This window comes from Muntiacus reevesi, chromosome 1 (genome assembly GCF_963930625.1).
Source record: "Muntiacus reevesi chromosome 1, mMunRee1.1, whole genome shotgun sequence".
Taxonomy (NCBI): domain Eukaryota; kingdom Metazoa; phylum Chordata; class Mammalia; order Artiodactyla; family Cervidae; genus Muntiacus; species Muntiacus reevesi.
Window position 1 is genome coordinate 143043588 of NC_089249.1, and position 26922 is coordinate 143070509.

General features: G+C 37.5%; 1 protein-coding gene across 6 annotated transcripts in view; it reads right to left on the reverse strand.

Annotated features, from left to right (window-relative positions):
- Nucleotides 1-26922, reverse strand: part of PATJ (PATJ crumbs cell polarity complex component) — a 358862-nt gene that overhangs the window by 301023 nt on the left and 30917 nt on the right. For all 6 annotated transcript variants that reach the window (XM_065911864.1, XM_065911863.1, XM_065911866.1 and 3 more), the window contains exons 8-14: nt 24002-24220; nt 20167-20269; nt 17288-17379; nt 14757-14898; nt 9434-9577; nt 2645-2721; nt 364-420 (exon numbers count right to left, since the gene is read on the reverse strand). In XM_065911864.1, coding sequence (XP_065767936.1) covers nt 364-420; nt 2645-2721; nt 9434-9577; nt 14757-14898; nt 17288-17379; nt 20167-20269; nt 24002-24220 — 834 coding nt within the window. The remainder of the gene's footprint in view (nt 1-363; nt 421-2644; nt 2722-9433; nt 9578-14756; nt 14899-17287; nt 17380-20166; nt 20270-24001; nt 24221-26922) is intronic.

A 26922-nucleotide genomic window follows, 5' to 3' on the forward strand; every position in this document is an offset into this window, starting at 1 on the left:
CCCCTACATTGGCAGGTAGATTCTTAACCACTGGACCACCAGGGAAGTCCAGGAAACAATTTAAAAGGACTTATAATATCTGAAAAACTAACACACTCTGCAAAACCTGCTCTGAATACTACCTTTAAGGTAGGCAAAGCAGTCAAGCCTGGAATTTTAGCATCTGAAGTGGCCTACGTTCTTCCCAGGCATATCTAACTATCACATTTTATACCAGTCAGAACCTACTACATTTCCAGAAAACCTCTAAAATTAAAATCTGAAAAGTTTAGGTCACAGCATTAATCTAGTTACTTTGACAACAATTTAGAGAAAGTTCTTCAAGCAACAAAAAACTGACAATGGTTTAAACAATGTGCTTACCTTTGAATATTTCTGTAATTCAGCATCATCAGCAATCTGTGTATCCAAAGTGGCAACCTAAATTCACAAGAAAAGATACTGTCAATATTTGTAAAAGCATAACTTTATTTCTTCCTAGGCTTTCTGAAAAAAATCTGTATAAAACCTATATATTGATAACTCCATCTAATCTTTTTTCTATGTTTCTAAAATCCATAACACACAATATAAAATCTCAGATAATATTTGCTTTTTTGACATTGTTCTCCCCAATAGTCTTTTTTCATAAATGATTCAAAAGTTGAACTAGAAGCTGATGGGCAAATATATGTACTATTTTTAAAAATCTATGATGCCTAAAATTTTAATTTAATACTCCATTATATTAAAACCATAAAAATTTTATTCTTTTCACAAAACCAAGACTATGGTCACTTTTATTTCTAAACCTAGGCCTTGAAACAAAGTTTGCAAGGTCATTAAAATCAGAGAAGTTTGGAAAAACTGAAGCACCTGAATTTCCACAGCAAGCTCAAATCATTTCTCTAGGAGAAAGAGCCAGCAAGGACACAAACAAAAGACCTGGACTGGTGGGAAGATGGTGGAATCCTGAAAGATTTTAATCATGGCCTAAAACTATTGTTCTGCGCTTCAGTGGTAGACATCCACAGAAGTGAATTCCTTGCAAGCAAAACATTTCACTGATGACTTACATCTGTAAGTTGTTAATAAAATACAGTGCACCTGGAGGGGGGATAAGTTAAACAGTGGTTCAGCTAAATCTCCTACAAGTACTGCACTTCAGATAAGTAGATTCTGGAAGAAAATACAGTAAGAAACACTAGAGCATGTGCATGCAGTAGGTATGCACTTTTGTATGTACACATTCACTCATCTATCTTGCCTGGCTTCTCCTTTCATTGCCTTGTCCCTGTCACTTTAAATTTCCAACTTCAAATTCTGTCTTCTCTTTCGAGCCCCTCGGTTATGACCTCATCATGTGATAAATTAAATTTGGAAAGGTAGTTATAAAGAGGATAATGTGCATGTTCAGTCGTGTCCAACTCTTTGTGACCCAATGGACTGTAGCCCACCAGGCTCCTGTCCATGGGATTTCCTAGGCAAGAATACTGGAGTGAATACATTTCAATACATTTCACTGAATACATTTCCTCTTCCGGGGGATCTTCCTGGAGTCGAGACCTAGGGATCGAGACCACATCTCCTATGTCTCCTGCACTGCAGGCAGATTCTTTACCGCTGAACCACTGGGGATGCCCCAAAGAGGATAAATTTTTAACCAAAAAGAGCTCATTTAAAGCCAACCATTTAAAAAAACTGGTACACCAAACTATTTTGAATATTAACCACTCCACATAGTAGAAAGGTCATTCACTAGGTGATAGGCTAATGACAAAACAGCTCCAAAATCTACAAAGAAGCAACAGTTCATGAGGACCAACATGCAAGTACAAAGCTAGCAAGAAGAGAAAGTATAAACTGTTTTGACTCATGTTAATGACACTGGAAAGTGTCTGACAATAGATTGTGGCTAGAATAGAAAAAAAAATCTCCAACCAGCCAACAAATACTAATGGCAAACATATGTAAGAAAATGTGAATAACAATAGAAATTTAATAGAATACTTTATTACTAACACGTTTAATGGGCACTGCAGAGGCTTTTCTAAGCACAGCTTTCTGCTTTCATGTGGATTCATTTGGGGGAAATGTAATCAATCCCTTACTCAATGAATCTAATAACAGGTGAAAGGAAGTCTAATGGACCACTGGCACTATAAACTTATACCTAACCTAAATTACTTCCTGTTCTCCCAAATACATTTGATAATCATTCTTTCATTTTTCTCATAAAACTGTAACATTCTTTGTGAAACATAGGACTAATATCCACAGCCCTTTCAGTGTACAATAAAACAAACAGATCATAAAAGCAATCATAAAAATGCCAGCAATTTTAAGCAGCTGATACAGGTTATAAATTTAAAGGCAAGTCCTCTCTCTCCTAACATTTTTCAGCCTATTGTTAACTTAAATGGTCTCAACATGAACTGAGTGTCTGTTAATTGTAACTGAAGCTTGTCTGTAGTCCTTATCTGTTCTTGGAGTCTAAAATGAAAAAATAAAATTAATTAATTGATCCAGTAGGGAAAAAAACACAGGAGGAAAAAATAAAGGCAGGTTGGCTATTCTTTGAGTCTCCCATTTCTTTCAACTGTGGCATTAGGAGCATGACATAGAATAAGACATGAGTGTTTTTTATTAGAAGATTTTAACATACCATTACTTCATAATCAGGGCCCAGTACGTTTTCCCATCTGGATTTCAGCTCATTTTCTGGAGAGTCTGGGGCTTTTTCTGGATTAAAAAAAAAAAAAAAGTTGAAGCTACTGTGAGTTAAACCCACTAAACTACTGAATTCTCCCATAACAACACAGTTTGAGTAAGTAAAAGGGAAATGAATAAAAAGGAAAGTGTATTAACTTAGGTCTATTTAGGTAAAGTTAATCTGAGGTGGGAGAAGGCAATGGCAGCCCACTCCAGTACTCTTGCCTGGAAAATTCCATGGACGGAGGAGCCTGGTGGGCTGCAGTGCATGGGGTCGCTAAGAGTTGGACGCGACTGAGCAACTTCACTTTCACTTTTCACTTTCATGCATTGGAGAAGGAAATGACAACCCACTCCAGTATTCTTGCCTGGAGAATCCCAGGGACGGCGGAGCCTGGTGGGCTGCTGTCTATGGGGTCATACAGAGTCGGACACAACTGAAGCGACTTAGCAGTAGCAGCAGCAGCAATCAGAGGTGACTTATAAGACATGTAAAATGTAAAGACTGGCTGTGACCAAACTATGAATAGGGCTTCTGTTGTTCAGGAATATTTTAAACGGAAGAGGAAATGATAAGTTATCAATGAAATCTGAATTATATAGTTTATATGCAAACATTCTGTGGTTTACAAGTAAAATGCATCTGGCTTTGCTTTATGCTAGCTATGTTAGGACAAAGAAAGATTTAAGGTGAATGTTAATCGCTTCAGCATAGTACCTTCCACTCACCCACAGGAAGTGTAAAAACCTATCAAGATATCTTTACTATCAACAAGGCACACCAACATGACCCAATCAAGCTTTTTACTTGGGTGGATATAAAAGTTTGTCTGATTTAATTCAACCAATGAGTTGCATGAGTTTTAATGTAACAGAAACTGGTTTTACTTTGGTCTTTTGTGGCTATATGGTTATCACACCTTTATGATTTTCTTACTTAAGGGGAGTACTGCCTTTTTTGCATAGGTCAGATGATTTTTAAAAGTGAAGACAGATTTTAAATGTCCTGCTTATCCTCCATATGACCTTAGCCAGAAGTTCAATGCAGTTTGCAGTCTGAATAATACCTAATAGACAAAAATCAAAGTACTAAAACTATAATTTCAATTTAGATCCACAGTGGTAGCAGACAATAAACAGACCTCCACCTTTTCTCTTTAAGAAAAACTCAATTGTGTCACAAGAGTGGACAAGTCACAGAACACTTACCACACTTACCACTTACCACAGATATAACCATCTGTCTAAAATCAAACGTAACTTGCAAGATCAGCTTTTTCAAGCCTTCAGCAGACATCTAATCTCAGATGCATATAATGCTTAATTACATAGTGCAAATCATTAAGTAAAACAGACTAACCTCAAAAATCAGAGACTAAGACTAATGAACACTAAAGAACTTATATTACTAGATTTACAAACGCATATCCACAAAGTAACTGCATTAACTGATGTGCTAGATTACATTTCGAGGATAACTAACTAAAGATTCTATTAAAAACAAAATGTCCTTCATGTGGGTTCAGCACCTTTGTGCCTACTCTATTAACATTTCCGTAAGAAATTGCATTAAGAGTTCTATTAAATTTCTCACAGACACCAGTTTCTTATGTGGTAGGCTAATTTAAAGAAAACTTGTAATGCGTTGGTTGACTTGTAAGCTTAAAAACATGATATCTAAAGAAATTTTATACACATGTATAAGATGTTTATTTCACCTACAATTCTTTTAAGTTTATTTTTACCTCAGTCATACAATGAAATCATAGTCCTGAGTTTTAAGTCAGAGAACAGAGGCCTATGTACCAGAGGAAAGAGATTACTTTCAGCAACTCAATAAATTCTAGGCAACACAAAATGATCACACACAAAAAATTAATATTAAGATGATCTGACACAATTATTTCATTGGCAACAAAGAATATGCCAACTATTGCCACCTTGGAATGTGGATTGTTTCAAGCTAAAGGCAGCCAAGATCCAGCAGACTCAGGAAAAACGTTCATCCCTCCCTTAACTACCTAAAGGAATTTAGCTAGGGAACCTGTACCAGAAAGAGAGCTATAACCAGAGACAACTTTTTTTTTCACAATACTGTGGAGGCTGCCCTGTATGACCAGACCCCCCTAGAGTTTGTTTTTTTTAAAACGTCTATTTTATATTGGGGTATAGTTGATTATGGGGTAGGGAATGGCAACCCACCCCAGTACTCTTGCCTGGAAAATTTCAGAGGAGCCTGGTGGGCTACTGTCCACGGGGTCAAAAAGAGTTGGACATGACTGAGTGACGAAGCACACACTAAGCACGTAGCCAATTAACAAAGCTGTGACAGTTTCAGGGGAAGAGAGAATTCACTCAGTCACACATCCTCTTCCAAACTCCCTTCCCATCCAGGCTGCCACATAACACTGATCAGAGTTCCATGTACTATATTCAGTAGGTCCTTGTTGGTTATCCATTTTAAATATAGCAGTGTGTACATATCCACCCCAAACTCCCTAACTATCCCTTCCCCTCAACCTTCCCCCCAGCCCCATCCTCACAACCATAAGCTCATTCTCAAAGTCTGTGAATCTGTTTCTGTTTTGTAAGTTGACTTGTATCATTTCTTTTTAGGTTCCATATATAATGGATGTCATATGATATCTCTGCTTCTCTGTCTGACTTACTTCACTCAATAGGACACTCTGTAGGTCCATCCACATTGCTGCAAATAGCATTATTTAATTCTTTTTAATGGCTGAGTAATATTCTACTGTGGGCTTCTCTGGTGGCTCAGATGGGAAAGAATCCACCTGAAACACAGGAGACCAGGGTTCGATCCCTGGCTTAGGAAGATCCCATGGAGAAGGGAATGGCTACCTACTACAGTACACGTGCCTGGAGAATTCCAAGGACAGGAACCTGGCGGGATACAGCCATGGCATCGCAGAGTCAGGCTTGACTCAGCAATAAGCACACAGTATTTCATTGTATGTATCACACCAGAGACAGGTTTTTAATCTGAAAAACCTGTCTGCACAGCAGGGCAAACTTCTAATTTTCAAATGTCTGCTCTTCTTATCATCCTGTAAATTACTCCTCCCATTGGAAGGCCCAGGCCCCTACCCCATTCCTTAGCTCAGGATAGCACAGAAGCCTCAATTGCCCAACTTGCCCTTGAGGGCTCACATTTTTATGGGACTCCTACACATAGAAAACTTGTGTTTCTCCTGTGTTACTCTATCTTATGTTAATTTAATTATTAGGTCAACCAAAGAAACTAGAAGGGAAGAGGGAAAATGGGTCTGCCCTTACAGCAAAAGGAGTTAACTTCAAAGCAGTTTTTTAGACCAAAGAAGAATTTGGTCTAACTCTCTAACTGAAATTATATACACTCACGAAAAAAAAAAAAAGAAGTGAGGTTGATCCTTTGAGCAGATATTTCTAAAAATACTTCTCACTTTATTATTATTATTTTTTTTTTTACAGTGTTTTTTCCTTTTAGGCTGAGCCTCATGGCATGCGACATCTTCGCTCACTGACCAGGGATCACACCTGTGCCACACGCACTGAAAGCACAGTCAACTACTGGACCATCAGGAAAACCCATATTTCTAACTTTAGAAAGTATTTGATTTTCACTTGATAATTCACGGTACACCTATCTGGGCTCACATGAATTTAAATAGCAAAAATTAACTGCAATTTACTTGGATCAAAAAGAACAACCTAAATTTCCAAACAATATGAAGTTTTAAAATTTGAAGTGTTTACTCCTTCCTTCAGGCCCTTCTTTCCTGACAGAAGACAATCAAAGTCAAAAGTCAATAGTAGTGGTGAGAGTGGGCATCCTTGTCTTGTTCCTGATTTCAGAGGAAATGCTTTCAATTTTTCACCATTGAGGGTGATGCTTGCTGTGGGTTTGTCATATATAGCTTTTATTATGTTGAGGTATGTTCCTTCTATTCCTGCTTTCTGGAGAGTTTTAATCATAAATGAGTGTTGAATTTTGTCAAAGGCTTTCTCTGCATCTATTGAGATAATCATATGGTTTTTATCTTTCAATTTGTTAATGTGGTGTATTACGTTGATTGATTTGCGGATATTAAAGAATCCTTGCATTCCTGGGATAAAGCCCACTTGGTCATGGTGTATGATTTTTTTAATATGTTGTTGGATTCTGTTTGCTAGAATTTTGTTAAGGATTTTTGCATCTATGTTCATCAGTGATATTGGCCTGTAGTTTTCTTTTTTTGTGGCATCTTTGTCTGGTTTTGGAATTAGGGTGATGGTGGCCTCATAGAATGAGTTTGGAAGTTTACCTTCTTCTGCAATTTTCTGGAAGAGTTTGAGTAAGATAGGTGTTAGCTCTTCTCTAAATTTTTGGTAGAATTCAGCTGTGAAGCCATCTGGTCCTGGGCTTTTGTTTGCTGGAAGATTTCTGATTACAGTTTCGATTTCCTTGCTTGTGATGACTCTGTTAAGATCTTCTATTTCTTCCTGGTCCAGTTTTGGAAAGTTATACTTTTCTAAGAATTTGTCCATTTCATCCAAGTTGTCCATTTTCTTGAGAAAGAAGAATGGAACTGGAGGAATCAACCTGCCTGACTTCAGACTCTACTACAAAGCCACAGTCATCAAGACAGTATGGTACTGGCACAAAGACAGAAATATAGATCAATGGAATAGAATAGAAAGCCCAGAGATAAATCCACGAACATATGGACACCTCATCTTTGACAAAGGAGGCAAGGATATACAATGGAAAAAAGACAATCTCTTTAACAAGTGGTGCTGGGAAAACTGGTCAACCACTTGTAAAAGAATGAAACTAGAACACTTTCTAACACCATACACAAAAATAAACTCAAAATGGATTAAAGATCTAAATGTAAGACCAGAAACTATAAAACTCCTAGAGAAGAACATAGGCAAAACACTCTCCGACATAAATCACAGCAAGATCTTCTATGACCCACCTCCCAGAATATTGGAAATAAAAGCAAAAATAAACAAATGGGACCTAATGAAAATTAAAAGCTTTTGCACAACAAAGGAAACTGTAAGTAAGGTGAAAAGACAGCCCTCAGATTGGGAGAAAATAATAACAAATGAGGAAACAGGCAAAGGATTAATCTCAAAAATATACAAGCAACTCCTGAAGCTCAATTCCAGAAAAATAAACGACCCAATCAAAAAATGGGCCAAAGAACTAAACAGACATTTCTCCAAAGAAGACATACAGATGGCTAACAAACACATGAAAAGATGCTCAACATCACTCATCATCAGAGAAATGCAAATCAAAACCACAATGAGGTACCATTACACGCCAGTCAGGATGGCTGCTATCCAAAAGTCTACAAGCAATAAATGCTGGAGAGGGTGTGGAGAAAAGGGAACCCTCTTACACTGTTGGTGGGAATGCAAACTAGTACAGCCACTATGGAAAACAGTGTGGAGATTTCTTAAAAAACTGGAAATAGAACTGCCATATGACCCAGCAATACCACTTCTAGGCATACACACTGAGGGATCCAGATCTGAAAGAGACACGTGCACCCCAATGTTCATCGCAGCACTGTTTATAATAGCCAGGACATGGAAGCAACCCAGATGCCCATCAACAGATGAATGGATAAGGAAGCTGTGGCACATATACACCATGGAATACTACTCAGCCGTTAAAAAGAATTCATTTGAATCAGTTCTAATGAGATGGATGAAACTGGAGCCCATTATACAGAGTGAAGTAAGCCAGAAAGATAAAGAACATTACAGTATACTAACACATATATACGGAATTTAGATAGATGGTGGCGATAACCCTATATGCAAAACAGAAAAAGAGACACAGAAGTACAGAACAGACTTTTGAACTCTGGGGGAGAACGTGAGGGTGGGATGTTTTGAAAGAACAGCATGTATATTATCTATGGTGAAACGGACCACCAGCCCAGGTGGGATACATGAGTCAGGTGCTCGGGCCTGGTGCACTGGGAGGACCCTGAGGAGTCGGGTGGGGAGGGAGGTGGGAGGGGGGATCGGGATGGGGAATACGTGTAACTATATGGCTGATTCATGTCAATGTATGACAAAACCCACTGAAATGTTGTAAAGTGATTGGCCTCCAACTAATAAAATAATATTTAAAAAAAAAAAAAAAAAAAGTCAAAGTGTCTCTGGATGCGGATGAAGTTTAAGCATTCTATTTCATTCAACTGGCAAGTCTTTCCTGAATGCTTCTGTACAGGGAACTGTGTGAGATTGTGACTGAAAATGCTTGCAGAGTCGAGTCAACTAGAGTAGCAAAGGAAACATACAACAAAGCCCAAAGGTACAGGTACTTATCAATTAAAAAGAAAATTAAACAATAAATACATAGCAACCTAGAAATTTGGTGAAATATATAAAAATGTATACACTATTGTTATGGTGAAAAGGAAATATTACTATATGTATACAGATAGCTATATCAATGTTAATACACAAGCTAAAGTATATAGTAATTAAAAATGCTGATGTAATTACTAATAAAAATGTATTCAAAATCAACATAATTAAACAGTGATTAAACAAAAATATGCTTATTCTCAACTGCTGTAAGTGTTAAGATGCTAATATTAAGAATATCTTATTTTATATCTTCAAAATGATCTCTAAAAGTCTTCACATTATGTTAACTTATAGAGAGAAAATGGTTAACAAATGATAAAGTCAAATTACTTTGACTGCTTTGAATTGAATGCTTTGTGCTTACCTAGTTTTTCTAAGGCTTGCGTGTTGTCATTTTTTAGATCCTCCATTCTTTCTTCAGTTTTCTCCTCTTCATCCAAATTAGTTTCCGTTTCCACTGCTCCAGTCAGAAACAGGGCTGGTGTTTTTGGTGGTTCTACCACAGTTCCTAAAATAGAAATTGTTAACTTGAATCACTATCAGATGAAGATCATATTTAAATAAGCTTATTTCACTTCTGTTCTTTCATTTCACAACCTTATTACAAACATCTCAGGTAACTTACACATTTTATTCCTTTATTTAAAATGCCATTTGTGATAATGGCTCAATTCTTTAGAAAACACACTTGTAGTTAGTATTGAAAAGAAGAAGGAATTAGGCCACCTGATGCAAAGAGCCAACTCATTAGAAAAGACCCTGAGGCTAGGAAAGATTGAAGGCAGGAGGAGAAGGGGACAACAGGGGATGAGATGGTTGGATGGCATCACTGACTCAATGGATATGAGTTTGAGCAAACTCTAGGAGATGGTGAAGGACATGGAAGCTTGCATGCTGCAGTCCATGGGGTTGCAAAGAGTAGGACATGACTGAGCAACAGAACAACAAGTGAACACCAAGGAACTAGGCAACAAAAAGAAAAAAGCTAGGTAAAGTCTATGATGAAGCAGGATGACAATACAGCCTTGGGGAGTGCGGGAGGAGGAGAACTCTGGGGGCCATAGTTCTCACTACTATGGCGGGCATGGAGCAAGATAAGCAGAAGCCAGTTCCATTGTTTTGGGCAATCCTTGGTTCTGGCATGATGTTATCATGAGTTTAACAAATGACTGTATATAAGTAAGCTTGGGAATGAGAAGGAAAAGGGAGAAAATTCCCCTGGTTGCAAAGGTTTTTCTTTTAGCTATACTGAGCAAGGTAAGCTTTCAATCTCAAGCATGTCAATTAGTCTCTCTTTAAATGGCAACCCACTCCAGTACTCTTGCCTGGAAAATCCCATGGACTGAGGATTCTGGTAGGCTACAGTAGATGGGGTCGCAAAGAGTCGAACACAACTGAGCGACTTCACTTCAAACACAGGACAGGTTGTACAAGAACCATTTTGTTGTGTTATTCACATGGTCATGTCTCTTTGTGACCACATGGACTAAAGCCCGCCAAAACCATTTTAGCTTATTTTTAAATAACCACAGTTCAGTCAGTCAGTTCAGTTGCTCAGTCATGTCCAACTCTTCCCTGGAGTTGGACAGGCTTTCCTGTCCATTACCAACTCTCGGAGCTTGTGCAAACTCATGTCCATCGAGTCGGTGATGCCATTCAACCATCTCATCCTCTGTCGTCCCCTTCTCCTCCTGCCCTCAATCTTTCCCAGCATCAGGGTCTTTTCTAATGAGTCAGCTCTTTGCATCAGGTGGCCAAACTACTGGAGCTTCAGCTTCAACATCGGTCCTTCCAATGAATATTCATAACTGTTTTCCTTTAGGATGGATTGGTTGGATCTCCTTGCAGTTCGAGGGACTCTCAAGTCTTCTCCAACACCACAGTTCAAAAGCATCAATTCTATGGTGCTCAGCTTGCTTTAGAGTCCAACTCTCACATTCATACATGACTACTGGAAAAACCATAGCTTTAACTAGATGGACCTTTGTTGGCAAAGTAATGTCTCTGCATTTTAGTATGTTGTCTAGGTTGGTCATAGCTTTTCTTTCAAGGAGCAGGCATCTTTTAATTTCATGGCTGCAGTCACCATCTGCAGTGATTTTGGAGCCCCCCCAAAAAAGTCTCTCACTGTTTCCATTGTTTCCCCATCTATTTGCCATGAAATGATGAGACCGGAAGCCATGATCATGTCTCTTTTCTGAATGTTGACCTTTAAGTCAACTTTTTCACTCTCCTCTTTCACTTTCATCAAGAGGCCCTTTAGTTCTTCTTCGCTTTCTGCCATAAGGGTGGTGTCATCTGCATATCTGAAGTTATTGATATTTCTCCCGGAAATCTTGATTCCGGCTTGTGCTACATCCAGCCTGGCATTTCGCATGATGTACTCTACATACAAGTTAAATAAACAGGGTGACAATGTACGACCTTGACATACTCCCTTCCTGATTTGGAATCAGTCTGTTGTTCCACGTCCAGTTCTAACTGTTGCTTCTTAACCTGCATACTGATTGACCTGAATGCATAAATAGCCACAAGTGACTTAAAAAGTATTCCTATCAAAAATATTGAACTCGGGCTTCCCTAGTGGTCCAGTGGTTACAAATCTGCCTTGCAATGCAAGGGACGCTGGTTTGATCCCTTGTCTGGGAAGATTCCACATTCAGCAGAGCAACTAAGCCCATGTGTCACAACTACTGATACAGTACTCTAGAGCTGGCAATCTAAAACTACTTGAACCCATGTGGTACAACTACTGCAGTCCTTGCACCTAGAGCCCGTGCTCCACAACAAGAGAAGCCACCACTTTGAGAAGTCCGCACACTGCAACAAACAGTAGCCCCTGCTCACTGCAACTAGAGAAAGCCCGCGTGCAACAGTGGAGACCCAGCACAGCCAAAAAACTAAACAAGTAAATAAATCATAAGAACAAAAAAAAATGAACTTGAATCTAAGGCTTAAGCTCTAGCTCCCAACTCACAAGAAACATGGGGGATAGAGTAACAAGTTAAATGACACCACAAGGAAACAATCAAATTCTGAAAGTAGTATTCCAGTGACAAATGGGCAAATCCCTCCAAAAAGTCTATGCTATGGAGGCAGGGACAAGGGATTCTTCTATATTAAAAAAAAAAAAAGTATGATACATGCAATGAGTAAAATGCATAAAAATCAATGATCTTGATTTTATGAGGTTTTCAAGAGGAGTAAGGGAAGTGGAAAAAGGAGTTACAAAAAACGTTTGGGAGCAATTTGGAAAATTTAACTATGTGTTAGGTGTTTGATATTAGGTAATTACTATTAATTTTCTCTGGATAATGATATCATGGCTATTTTTAGAAGCTGTAACCTGAAGTATGTAGGACTGATGATATCTACAACTCACCCTTAAGTGATTCAAAGAAAGCTAAATAGATAAAGCAAACATGGCTAAGTTAACTGCTAAAATCTAAATGATGGATTCTGCAGTTATTTTTCATATCATTTTTCAATTTTCCTGTGTGTTCAAACATTTTTACAATAAAAAGTTAAAAAAATAAGTTAAAAGTTTCTATATGAAACTTAATATGACCTTAAGATCTTAATATGACATTTTAAACCACACTTTTTAAAAAAATTTTATTTATTTATTTATTTTGTTGCACTGGATCTTTGTTGCTGCATGCAGGCTTTCTCTAGTTGTGATGAACAGGGGCTACTCTTCATTGTGGTACATTGTGGTAGCTTCTCTTGTTGAGGAGCACAGGCCCTAGGCACTCGGGCTTCAGTCATTTTAGCATGTGGGCTCAGTCATTGCAGAGCGTGGCTCCAGGGCACATGGGCTTAGCTGCTCCACAGCATGTGGAATCTTCCTGGTCCAAGGATCGAACCTGTATCTCCTGTATTGGCAAGCAGATTCCTAACCACTGCGCCACCAAGGGAGTCCCATAGGATTTTTAGAACATTCATCTTTTAACACACACTAATTGTACAGCCCAGTGCCAGTAAAACAAATGCCAGCCAGACGCTGCCGATGTAGCCTGGGGAGAAGAGTTCCACAGTAGGCAGGGTACACAGTACAAAGCAATCCACGACTGTTTGTGTGTTACAAATCGTATGCAAACTGATATACAAATAAGTATGCCCAAGGTATGCAAATAAAAAGAGTTCAGAGGAGAAAAGGTAAGATTTTTGAATGCCAGGGGAAGGTATCACTCAAGAGCTAGAGCCGTGCAGTCCGTTTCAGTAAAATAGACTTAACTGCTACCTATAAAGAAGGCACACAGAGATGTGTTAGACGGGACAGTGGATAGAGACAGAACCACTCCCCCACATTACAGTGGCCGAACACAAAACAGGTGACCACGATGTAGTATGATAAATGCTCCAGCAAAGTGCTCTTCAAAGGGCACTAAAGGGCATGAAACACATAGGAAGGACACCCAAACCATGGAAGAAGTGCAGATTTAGGGTCAAAACCTATCCCAATGTAAATTTAAAATGTAGCCATGCCCAGTAAAGGATTGCTGATTCATAGATGACACAGTTCATTTGATACAGCAGACTAAAGCCAAGGGTTCTATCAGAGCTGCTCAAAACTATTATATTGGTATAAATATTTATGCAAACCTTTTAAGGTCAATATAGCATATGTACAATTTGTATTATTTAACCAATTCTAAATTTCACACACACAGTGCAGTTGACAGGGCATCTATCTTTCAGCAGCAAAATTTCCACTATCATATAAAACTTTAAAAATTCCAATGTAAATATCAATATAATTCAATATCAGTTGAAAGCAAAAGTTTCCAGGATATAATAATACATCTTCAGAGAATGAGAAAAAAAATGTACTCAACTTCTGACAAATTCAAATTTAACTATTTCACTAGTTATGTAAGTAGTCATTCAACTTAAATTGTATATGTTCCTATAATTACCAAATTTGTTAATCTATCTGTAAGTTGACAATTAAAAGTTGGCAAGCATAGAATTTCATATTTGTTCCATAAATCTACGATTCTTTTTTTCTTTTTTAGTTCTACCACTTTATTGCTACCAACCCATCTTCCTCCACCCTCGTGCACACATGCTCAGTCATGTAATCCCATGGACTGCAGCTCACCAGGCTCCTCTGTCCACAGACTTTTCCAGGCAAGAATACTGGAGTGGGTTGCCATTTCCTTCTCCAAATCTACTATTCTTATAATCAAAATAACAGTGTCATTTTATAAATCAAAATGTCCTTGACAGAAATCCATGTTTTATTTTCTCTTGCTATAGTTCACAGAGTAAATCAAGAAATATTAGAATCAAATATTAGAAGTAATATGAAACCTGAAGTCTGCAAAATGTCAAAGCATTAGACAAATGAGAGTCTCTGAAACAAAGGTTGGCAAAGCTTGACTATTCAAATGCAAGTAATAAATGAAATTTGGAAGCTTTTGGGGAAAATGATTTCCATCTCCATTTAGAGACGCTGTCAGAGATTAATGCATTTCAGGGTTCACATTCTAACATTTGGACTGGCACACGATAATAGGCAAAGGAAACTCTTCTTCAATGCATAAATGAGCTGATTCACTTCTCCATACTGGGTTACACAAGGTAGGCAGTTTTTCCTTCCCAGACTTACAGAATATCCATAATTGAGTTATTCTTCTAAACCCAGACTACAAGGTTGGAGGAGGGACAGTGGAATTAATTACCTCTGTCTGAGGGCCCTTCACATAAAGAAGCAGACAAGGATGTTTTCCTTCGAACTAGGGTTAGGTGTACCACTTGTCCTGCATTTCGTAACACTTCAACAACATCCTGGTTGGCAAAACCCTGAATATTCACACCGTCAACCTACAACATTAAGAGATACATTAAACGGAGGTTTCAAGTTAGCTTCTTTTGAATGCAAATTTAGTAGTAAAACATGCTGACAAACTTCCTGAGAAACTAGAAAGCAAACTGAAACCTGAAAGAGGCAATAGATCTTAGTCTCTGATGCTATTCAACATTCAAAGTGCCATAAAATGTGGTCAATTTTTATACACAGCTCTCAAGATGTATTAATAGAAGCCATTATCACTAAAATTGAAGAGACCATCCAATACTTCATCCTTGTACCATATAACACTGTGTGACATTTTCCAGAAGGAACTAATCTCCCTCCGTTAGGTTTTTCAGTATTTTGAAAAAGCATGTGAAAGAAGGCATTTACTAATCTCAGTCAAGTCCAGTCATACATTCTTTTTGTTTTGGAAGGGGTTTGTTATGTTTTTGTTTTTACTGGGCTCTAGACAATGGGTTGTGAAATATCTCTGCAAGTTTTGCCCCACTAGGGAGATGTCCATTCTGATTTTCCTGGGGGATCTTTCTGAGCTTTTGCTTTTGCTTGGAGTCACTGCTCTTGCTGGCAGTAACCTCTTCAGGTCCACTGCTGAATGGTTCCTCCTTGGAAGACAATTTCTTTTCCTTGGGACTCTCTTGTTTCCTGACTCTTTGGGGTCACTAACTGGTTCTTATTTGGTGAAAGTTTTCTTCCTCTTGGAAAGACTTCTACTGCCAGCTGTTTCTTCAAGATCACTACGAACCAGCTCCTCCTTGGAAAAAAGATTTCTTCTTCTTGGGTTTGGAGAAGGAGACAGATGGGTCTTCCATCCCATTCTTCTGAGAGCCTCCTGGTGCTCTTCGTTTTTCTTCTTTTTGGGTCTTTCTCTTGCCTCCTCACACTCCTGGGGGATAATACTGCTCTCTAAAGATGCCAGGGCAACTGTAGCCGGCCCTCTCTTTTCCTTCTTCAAGCATTTCTTCTGTCTCTCCAGTTTCCTAGTCATCTTAACAGCCACTTCCTCTACCTGACCCACTGCCTCCTTCATGACAGAATTTTTTCCTGGAATCTCACCAGTCTCATTGAAGGACTGCTGCTCCTCACCTTGTTCCTGAAGTTTCTCCCCAGATGTACAGGTGGGCACCTCAGAGAAGCAGTCAATCTGTGGGGCAAAGTTGCATTTGCTTGCCAGGAATCAGGAGATGCAATCTTTGTTCTTAGCAGCTGCTCAGCCAATGAAGGTAGAGTGGAAAATGAGTCCATATTTTGTCTTCAGGGCTCTGGAAACTTCATTCCTTTGCTGGGTCCAGGGAATCACACTCTTAAGTCCAACAGAACTAGGAGGCCTCCTCACTCAATCTTGTTCATGCTAGTCAAACCACTGCTTAACTTTTTCTCTAATATTTTCTCCAAAGTTTTATCACCAGTCTCCAAATGGTCAATTCCAGCAACATTTCCCAAGCCAATACTGGAAAGCCAAGGGTCATGAAAGGGGCTTCCTTAGATGGACTTGAAGGACAAACATTCAAATTATACCAACATTTGTTTCTGATTGAATCACTAAATTAAATGTGTGTGTACCTGCTTCAAAATTATTATGAAAATAAACTGTAAATAAACTAATTTCTACTAAATGGAGGAAATACCAATCTCAATTGATGAAAGGCAATGACTATATTCTCAAACACATAGAATATCTCAATTCTGTATATACTCAAAATTACTATGCAAGAATGACCTATGGCTGATTCATGTGTATGGCAGAAACCAACATAATATTCTAAAGCAATTATCCTTCAATCAAAAATGATTTTTTTAAAAAATCACTGTAAATAGAAAAACTACTTTCACAAAGAGATAAATGGCCTATTAATTGCATATAAAATTGATGAATTTAAAGAACACAAAGAGGTGCTTGAAAAGTGTTTTCTAGGAGAATGTTAGAGCATCTTTCAAATATATGTGTATGCATATTATATAACATACATATGTATATAGTACTTTTTTTCAACCAAAACCATTAATGACTCCTTTCTTCACAGGCAGTTAAAAAAAATTAGAAGGTATAAATAACTACTGTATAATATAGAAAACAATATCCAATTTCATGGGATAAACCATAATGGAAAAAAATATTAAAAAAGAAAGTATATATGTGTAAAACTGAGTCACTTTGCTATACAGCAGAGATTGGCACAACACTGCAAATCACCTTATACTTAAATTTTTTAAAAGTTTTTAATTAAAAAAGTTAAGGACCATGAGAGTCCAAATTGATAAGATTCCACTGTACAAACTTAATTTTTTAAAACATTATAAAACTATATTAAGCCATTTCCATTGCATATATATTATAATAATGATAACTCCCCCCTCCCTCAACTTGATTCAATCCCATAACAGAGGGCAGTTACTTACAGCAACTATCTGGTCATTCACTTGAATCTGACCATTGTGATATGCAGCACTGCCAGGTATTATGCTTTTCACATAAATCCCTGAAGCTTCTCCTAAGATGCACAAAACATATGGAAAAAAGCTCTAATTAGGCCTTGATTGCAAAATTCATATCAAGAGGTTAATTAGCTAAAGGGGCTCACTGGAGGCTTGATAAATGCTGTTCTGAACACAAGCAGAGAAACTGATGGATTATTTCAAACTGTCACCATCACAAGTGACTCGAATTTGAAATGATTTGACTGATACCTATTTTTGGAAAAATAATCAGTAATGGAACCTTGATGAAATGCACTCCAACATCAGCTGGAATTTAGGAGAGCTCAGATTAAGTCTTACCTTCTCTTAGTCTTTCTCCCTTCTCACTGGTGACCTGGCATAAGCCTTCATCATTACTTACCAGCATGAAGACAAGAGGGTCCTAGTAGCTCTTCCTGCCTATATTTAGTTGACTACTCACATTAGCTTCTATCTATCTTTCTATCCATCTATCTTTAGATCTCATTTTATATATATATATATATATATATATATATATATATAAAAATTACAACTATATAAAAAGTATACATGCCTATGGAAAGGGGTTGGAAGAGAAGCTAGAAAAAGAAAGACCATAGCTCTAGATGATTTTATACTTTCAACTTAATTTCATATGAACTTAAAATATTGCCTATAGAGGGAATATAAACACCAATGGATTCCTACAGCCTACGTAATAAAATGCAAATCTGATAGAATCACATTCAGGGACTTCCATAATTTGCCCCAAACTTTTTTTTTTTTACTTCGACGTCCAACTACCATCCGCTCCAATAAGACAGAAGTCTAGACACACGAGACTCATGATGTTCCACCAAAGCTCCAAGTATTTTCACGATTGTATCCCTTTTCTCATTTTTTTTCTTCCTGTTGATCTCATTCCCTCTATCAAAATCCTTCTCCCTTACCATGTTTAGTACACATATCTCCTTCTTTGTGAATTCTCCATTTCCCTCTGTCAGAATGAGTTTTTCATTTGCCATATGATGAGTTTATTTGTATCTCTGCTAAAACATATATTTCATTTATCCTCAAACAACTGAGAGTTATTTACACATTTGTCTCCCTAAACAGACATTTCTTATATTCATTTTTCTACTGCCTCTGAAATGAGACAAACCAACTGCTCAAAAGTTCCAAAGAATAAAGCAAAAATTATTTTGAAAGACTGCACATTAAAAAGCATACTGAGTTATAGAATATTCTAGTTTTTGGATTCAATGCTACTTCTCCAGTCCCTGCTCAAGTCCCAAAAGCTTCTTTTTAGGGTAAAGTAAAATGTTTCTTTTCTTCATTTGGTAACATAAACATCAATTTTTCTCAATTATCTATCAGCTACTCACTTCATTTTACTCCGTAAGTATATTGCTAGGTTTACAACTTGAAAACTTAATGCAATAAAGCTTCCTAAACCACAAGTTTAGGAACTTAGCCATGATTTCTCTAACTGGACAGCATATTAAGAGCTACTCAATACAGGGTTTTTTGGGCAACATTATTATATAATCCATACTTAGCTCTTTTAGAACTCATTTAAATTATAAACCTAAAAATGGTGGCACTCAGAAAAATCTACAGGTCTAAAAGCAGCTATTTCATTAGGCTAAAATAGCACGAGGTGGTCTGACATGAATTTCATTCAGGACTCTGAATATATTAGCACTTATAATCTTTCCCACCTGCTGCAAAATGCAAAATAATAACTTTAAAAAATTAACTCTCTAACCTTGCAATTTTTAAAACACTAGAACATTTCTTTTTTTTTTTTTTTTTGGATTTTTTTTTTTCTTTTTTTTTTTTTTTGATTATTTTTTTTTTTCTTTTTCAGTGGGTTTTGTCATACATTGATGTAAATCAGCCATAGAGTTACACGTATTCCCCATCCCGGTCTCCCATCCCACCTCCCTCTCCACCCGATTCCTCTGGATCTTCCCAGCCCAACAGGCCCGAGCACTTGACTCATGCCTCCCACCTGGGCTGGTGGTCTGTTTCACCACAGATAATATACATGCTGTTCTTTTGAAACATCCCACCCTCACCTTCTCCCACAGAGTTCAAAAGTCTGTTCTGTACTTCTGCGTCTCTTCTTCTGCCCTGCATATAGGGCCATCGTTACCATCTTTCTAAATTCCGTATATATGAAACACTAGAACATTTCATAACTCTAACTTTTCATCTTACAAGCAAATATTTGTGAAAAAGATTTATTTTTCCTTTTTACAGTTATTTCTTATCATAACAGGATAACGGTTACAGTGAAAGTTACCAGAGCTTTGCATGAAGGGGTTCAAGGAGTATTATTCAGAGATACTTGGGCACTTATTCTTGCATGCACTTACTCTTACAAGTATTCCCTTTATATAAAGAAAAATAATTCTAATTAAAGTGTTCATTTTGTCTTCTTTTGATGATTAAACATAATAGTAATACTTTCTGACATTCACAATATGAAATACACACAGTAATCATTTTACTTTATCACATATAAAATGCCATAATATGTAACATTGACAATATTCAAAATATATATCTTAGAAACAAGAGAGGTATAATTCAAACATTATACATTGTGTTGGATAATTAAATTCTTTTGTTAATGACTATTGAGCCAGCTATAAAACTACTGAGATAAAACTGTGATTCTCTAATCATCTTTTGTAACTAGTTGCTATTACAGATTCGTGGTTTTATTGTTCAATGTTTAAATTAAAATCTGCAGATATTTAATTTTATTGTCTAGAAACTTTAACATCCTTTACAATTATTTCCAAATATAAAACAGAGATGATTCATTTTACCTGTCTGAGATGTTCCAACATAACCAACAATTCTAATCCCAAGACTTTGTCCATCTTTTTTAATGAGTTCAACATCATAAGTTTCAAAAAGAGTAGAATTGTCCTGAAAAGAAAAATAATCTTATTATTTATAATGTTTAGTTACATAACTGTATATATAAAGGCAATTTGTAAATGGTTTGTCAAGTATTTTCTGAGCACCTGTGGTACACAAAATTAGAAGACTGTCCCCACAACTTTTGATCCCTGATGCCATTCCTGTGTTTATGTCATGAAAAAGGGAAATTATCCAGGTGAGCCTAACCTAAGCAGGCATCCTTCAAAAGCAGAGAGTTTTCTCCTACTGATGCTAGAAAGGGTTGTGAAAAAGATGTGAAGCATAAGGACTGAACCTGTGGTTCGAAGAAGGAGGTGTCATGTGAGAAGGAATACAAGGGGCCTTAAAGAGCTGAAAGACATCCTCCGCTGATAGCCAGTAAAGAGAGACTTTGGTACTACGGCTGTAAGAAACTATATTCCACCAACAATATGACAGAGTTTGGAAATGAACTGTCCCTAGAATATCTAGCTAAGAGCCCAGCCAGGCCAATACCTTGATTTAGCTTTCGTAAGAATCTAAGCAGAACCCAGCCGAGTTCACCAAGACTTCTGACCTATAGAAATGTGGACCAACCATGGGTATTGCTTCAGGCCACTAAGTTTGTGACAATTTGTCACACAACGATAAAAACTGATACAACCACTTAGGAAAAAACTCACCATAAATTTGTATCTGAAAGAATTTAATGTAAAGAAAAAGAAACAAATGGAAGACTAATTATTTTAATAATTATCATGAGCCAAAAATGTTAACCTAAAACTTATCATTATTTGTCTTCTAATTAAAAATTTTCTTTAAAAAGCAGTTCGGTTCAGTCACTCAATCGTGTCCGACTCTTTGGGACTCCATGGACTGCAACACAACTGGCCTCCCTGTCCATCACCAACATCCAGAGTTTACTCAAACTCATGTCCATTGAGTCGGTCATGCCATCCAACCATTTCATCCTCTGTTGTACCCTTCTACTCCCGCCTTCAATCTTTCCTAGCATCAGGGTCTTTTCCAATGAGTCAGTTCTTCACATCAGATGGCCAAAGTATTGGAGTTTCAGCTTCAGCCTCAGTCCTTCCAATGAATATTCAGGACTGATTTCCTTGAGGATAAACTGGTTTGATCTCCTTGCAGTCCAAGGGACTCTCAAGAGTCTTCTCCAACACCACAGTTCAAAAGCATCAATTCTTTGGCGCTCAGCTTTCTTTATAGTCCAACTCTCACATCCATACATGACTATTGGAAAAGCCATTGCCTTGACTAGATGGACCTTTGATGGCAAAGTAATGTCTCTGCTTTTGAATATGCTGTCTAGGTTGGTCATAACTTTCCTTCCAAGGAGTAAGCGTCTTTTAATTTCATGGCTACAATCACCATCTGCAGTGATTTTGGAGCCCAGAAAAATAAAGTCTGTCACTGTTTCCATTGTTTCCCCATCTATTTCCCATGAAGTGATGGGACCAGATGTCATGACCTTAGTTTTCTGAATATAAAGCTTTAAGGCAACTTTTTCACTCTCCTCTTTCACTTTCATCAAGAGGCTCTTTAGTTCTTCACCTTCTGCCATAAGGCTGGTGTCATCTGCACATCTGAGGTTACTGATATTTCTCCCGGCAATCTTGATTCCAGCTTGTGCTTCATCCAGTGTTTCAAATGATGCACTCTGCTGCTGCTGCTGCTGCTAAGTGGCTTCAGTCATGTCCGACTCTGTGTGACCCCATAGACTGCAGCCCACCAGGTTCCCCCGTCCCTGGGATTCTCCAGGCAAGAACACTGGAGTGGGTTGCCATTTCCTTCTCCAATGCATGAAGGTGAAAAGCGCAAGTGAAGTCGCTCAGTTGTGTCTGACTCCTAGCGACCCCATGGACTGCAGCCTACCAGGCTCCTCCATCCATGGGATTTTCCAGGCAAGAGTACTGGAGTGGACCGCCATTGCCTTCTCCAGATGTACTCTGCATATAAGTTATATAAGCAGGGTGACAATATACAGCCTTGACGTACTCCTTTCCTGATTTGAAACCAATCTGTTGTTCCATGTCTAGTTCTAACTGTTGCTTCCTGACCTGCATATAGATTTCTCAAGAGGCAGGTCAGGTGGTCTGGTATTCCCATCTCTTTCAGAATTCTCCACAGTTTATTGTGATTCACACAGTCAAAGGCTTTGGCCCACTCAATAATGCAGAAATAGATGTTTTTCTGGAACTCTCTTGCATTTTCAATAATCCAGCGGATGTTGGCAATTTGATCTCTGGTTCTTCTGCCTTTTCTAAAACCAGCTTGAACGTCAAGGTGTCTAAAAATATAACACCTTGCTTTCAATTCAAACTTTTAACAATAAAAAGTAAATAACTGATTGCATCAAATTCTCACTGACCAAACAGCTACATTGGTCCCTCATTACAAAGTAGAAGTCTTCAGAGATGCAAAGTAATGGAGGGAAAAGAAAATGGTTCTAACAAGTTTGGAGAAGAAATCAAAAGAATATCTATCGGAGATATTAGAATTATATATCTAATTCTATTACCTCTGACAGATTCTAATATCTCTGACAGAAAACTTCTTCTCATGTGGTTTCCATTAGGGATAACCTTCCCAGAAGACATCAAATTGTTCCTCAAATGAATATGAGAGGTGGCTTCCCACCCTCTTCTGCCATAATCACTTCTCTTTTCTTTCCTCTTCTTCCTGGCTCCTCCTTTTAAAAACTCTTTCTTTCCTTTTACCTCATTATCTCCTGATTCAGAGCCTGTGATATGGTTGGAAAGAATGTGGAATTGAAGGGTGAGGAGGCCAGATTAAGGTGGTCAAAAGCTACAAACTCTCAGTTTTAAGATAAATAAGTACTAGGGGTGTAAGGGACAACATGACAAGTATAATTAGTATCATATATTATATATAAAAGTTGAGAGTAAATCCAGAGTTCTCATCACAAGAGAAAAACTTTTTTCTACTTTTTAAATTGTGTATCTACACAGATAGAGATAATGGATGTTCACTAAACTTACTGTGTGATGATTACTTCACGATGTATGTAAATTAAATCACTATGTTGTACATCTTAAACTTATAAAGTGCTCTATGTCAATTATATCTCAGTAAGACTGGAAGGAAAGAAACAAAAAACAAAAACTTAGAAGGGACCAGAAAGATCTAAATTCAAATCCCAGTTTGCAACTTGCTCCCTGTATGACCTTTAATAAGTTATTTGGACTCCTATCTCCTTATCTATTGAATGGATAAGACCTATCTTGCAGAATTCTTCCAAAGAATTCAGATGACTTGGATAAATCTAGGTGCTTGATAATGAATAATAATAGTGATTATTATATAACTATAACAATTGTTAGTAATCAGAATGTTATTATTATTAGAATCTATTGCCCTTGGCCAGTTTGGTCTTATCAATGATAATACTCATACATTGACCAGTATGTAGAGTTTCCCCTCCACTACCTGGATATTTCTTCACCAATCTAATGAAATAGGAATGGCAGGTATTATTAGTCTCCAATGTACAGATGAGTAGTAGAGGCTCAGGGAAGTTGAAACCTTAACCCTGAGAAATGACAAAAAAGAAAATCAGACTTGTCTAGTGTCTCCAAGTTGGGCTCCCCTGTGCTTCACTGTTGAGCACTTGAGGCATGACCCACATGCGCACAGCACTCGGAACTGAAAGCATTTCTAATCCGGCAATGTATCACAGCCAGACTGAATTTATGACGAAAGAATAATTTGTATACTCACAGAACTAGGGCTCCTGCTGGCCACAGCAGGCAAAGCAACAGGCAAGGCTGCAGGAGTAGGAGGGGTTATGGAAATATCACCAACTGGGTCTCTTGCAACAAGCATCCTGACAGAATTCCCACAGTTCCTCAGCACTTGCGCAACTTGCTCACTCGTCATTCCCTGCACATTTGTGCCGCCAATCTTCAAGATGTGATCCCCTGTTTTGAGTCTTCCATCCTTTAATCCAAGAAAAAAGAAAAACAAAACTGTTCTGAGAAATCACTGATCTAATTTCACTCATTAATAACAATTCATTAGAAGGAGAAAGAAAGGAGGCCTTAAAGCTAAATTCAATTCCCCATCCTTCCTTTTCCCCAGTTTTGCAGAAACCTGTATGAAAAAAGGTGTTAGATCAACATAATGAGTAGAAAACTATATGCTTTACTATGAATTCTGCAGAAGGCACTAGAAGCTACTGCAAGCAAACAGAAGTTGTAAAACAGAAAGGCAACTCAATTCAGAAACATTTGGAAAGACTTAGAGAAAAGTAATAGATGCAAGGAGGAAATTATTATGGAAGAAGAAAAAACTAATTGCTGGATTTCTACTTTAAGCATTGATAACTTGATATTCTATTTTTACCAATGCAACAAACATGAAATAAAACAACCAACTATTTGACAGTCAGTATTCATGAAAAATAAGGGTAAGATGCTTCTGTGAATAAATGGTTCTTGAACAGAACTATGCCCTGAACACAGAATAAAGAATATGGCGATAAGTATTTGCATACTTGACTTGGACAAAGGACATTTCATGCTAAGTACATATTTAGTCATTTCCTAAGCATTATTTTTTCCCTATTTTACCTCAACTCAATTTAAAATGATGCAGATAATTTGCACCTGTCACTGAAAGTCAAACATTTTCTTCTTTCAGAAAAACAGGTGTTATACAGAATTCACAAGTGCAAAAAAATCATAATCAGATTGATAGGAAAGACACCAAAATGACAGCTAGCTTTTAAAGTCCGTTGGCCCCAAGTACTGCATATTACTGATACTTTCTGATTAACATTCTCCTTTCATAGCTTGTCTATTGTAGAAGGAAACTAAAAGGTATAGAGTCCTTTTTGTTCTTTAACAGAAATCATAAATCAATGATAGCCAATAAATAGCTATGCCAAAATTCAAAGTCATAGCATGCTAATCACACATTCAAATATAAAAGTTTATTAACTCACAGATTCTTTCAAAAGAGAGAAAAATTATGCATAAGGGCAAAGATAGTATTGAAAGGCAAAAAGTTAAAATAGCTGAGGAAGGGGTAATACAGAAAACACAGTATCATTTATATAGTTTTTTTTTAAAGAAAAAAATACTTTAATTCAAGTTAGCATGTCCATGCTAAATTAGCATAATCCATAGCATTTATGGGTTTAAAAAAATATTTATTACTCTGCACTTTAAGTTCTCTGCTAGGCTGTTATACATGATAATTTCAATTCAAAAACTATTTGAAAATCTAAAGGATTTTAGGTCTGAGCTACAAAAGAAATAAATGTTTCTCTGAAAATTAAAAAATAACACTAAATACCTACCCAATTCAGAAAGTGAAATTATTACCACTTTTGATTCCAAGCTATTTCTATCATTGATCTTTAATTAAAAGGCAACATGTCACTGACAGAAAATAATGCTGCTGCTGCTGCTGCTAAGTAGCTTCAGTCGTGTCCGACTCTTCGCGACCCCATGAACTGCAGCCCACCAGGCTCCTCCGTCCATGGGATTTTCCAGGCAAGAGTACTGGAGTGGACTGCCATTGCCTTCTCCAAGAAAATAATGACTTTATAAAATAAGTGCTCTTTCCCTTAAGGAGTTAAAGGAAGGCACTAAGCATTGGGTGGTCAAAAAGTTCATACTGTTTTAAGTAAAAATAAAAGACATTTTAAATTTCACCAAGAATTTTACTGAACATATTCACTAACCAAATGAAAATTTTGGCCAAACCAAAATAAGTATGTCCACCCTATGCTACTCAAATTTCCAGAGCCCTCACAAATAATTTTGAAGGATAAGGAAAATACCAGTTTATAGACATAAAGTAAAATAACTGAGAATAACCAACTGTTCAAGGGCCTCAAGCTGGGACTTGATTATTCTTTACCATCTGAGCCACCAGTGAATGCTTGATTATTCTAGAAAGAAAATTCCTCACTTTCCTCAATAGTTCACGCCCACTCTCTAATCCTTGGCTGGTCCCATTCCTTCTTAGCATTAAAAGTTGTGTGTGCTTAGTCACTCAGTCATGTTCGACTCTTTGCATCCCCACAGACTGTAGCCCACCAGGCTCCTCTGTCCATGGGATTCTCCAGGAGGGAATACTGGAATGTGTTACCATGCCCTCCCCCAGGGGATCTTCCCCAACCCAGGGATCGAACCCAGGTCTCCCGCATTGCAGGTGGATTCTTTACCATCTGAGCCACCAGGGAAGTCCTTGAATACTGGAGTGGGCAGCCTATTCCTTCTCCAGCAGATCTGCCTGACAGGAATCAAACTGGGGTCTCCTGCACCGCAAGCAGACTCTTTACCAGCTGAGATACCAGGGGAGCCCAATATTAAAGGTTAATGGATAGCTATTATAACACAACTCATAACTGCCTGATACCAAAAAGTCAATAATTCATGACAACTTTTAAATAGGTTGTGCTCTACAAGTCACCGTTGGGAGAAAACAGGGTAACTCAATGTATTTGATGTCCTTAGAATTCCTCCACAGCACATGAAAGAGATTTCTGCAAAACAAAGAAGTTTTACACTGCCTATACCAATTAAAGAAAAAAACACTCTAACTGCTCAAAATTTCTGAAATAACTGAACAGAATCCTCAAAAGATGTATGTTTCAGGTACTGTGAATTTTGGAGAGTACCTTGGGACAA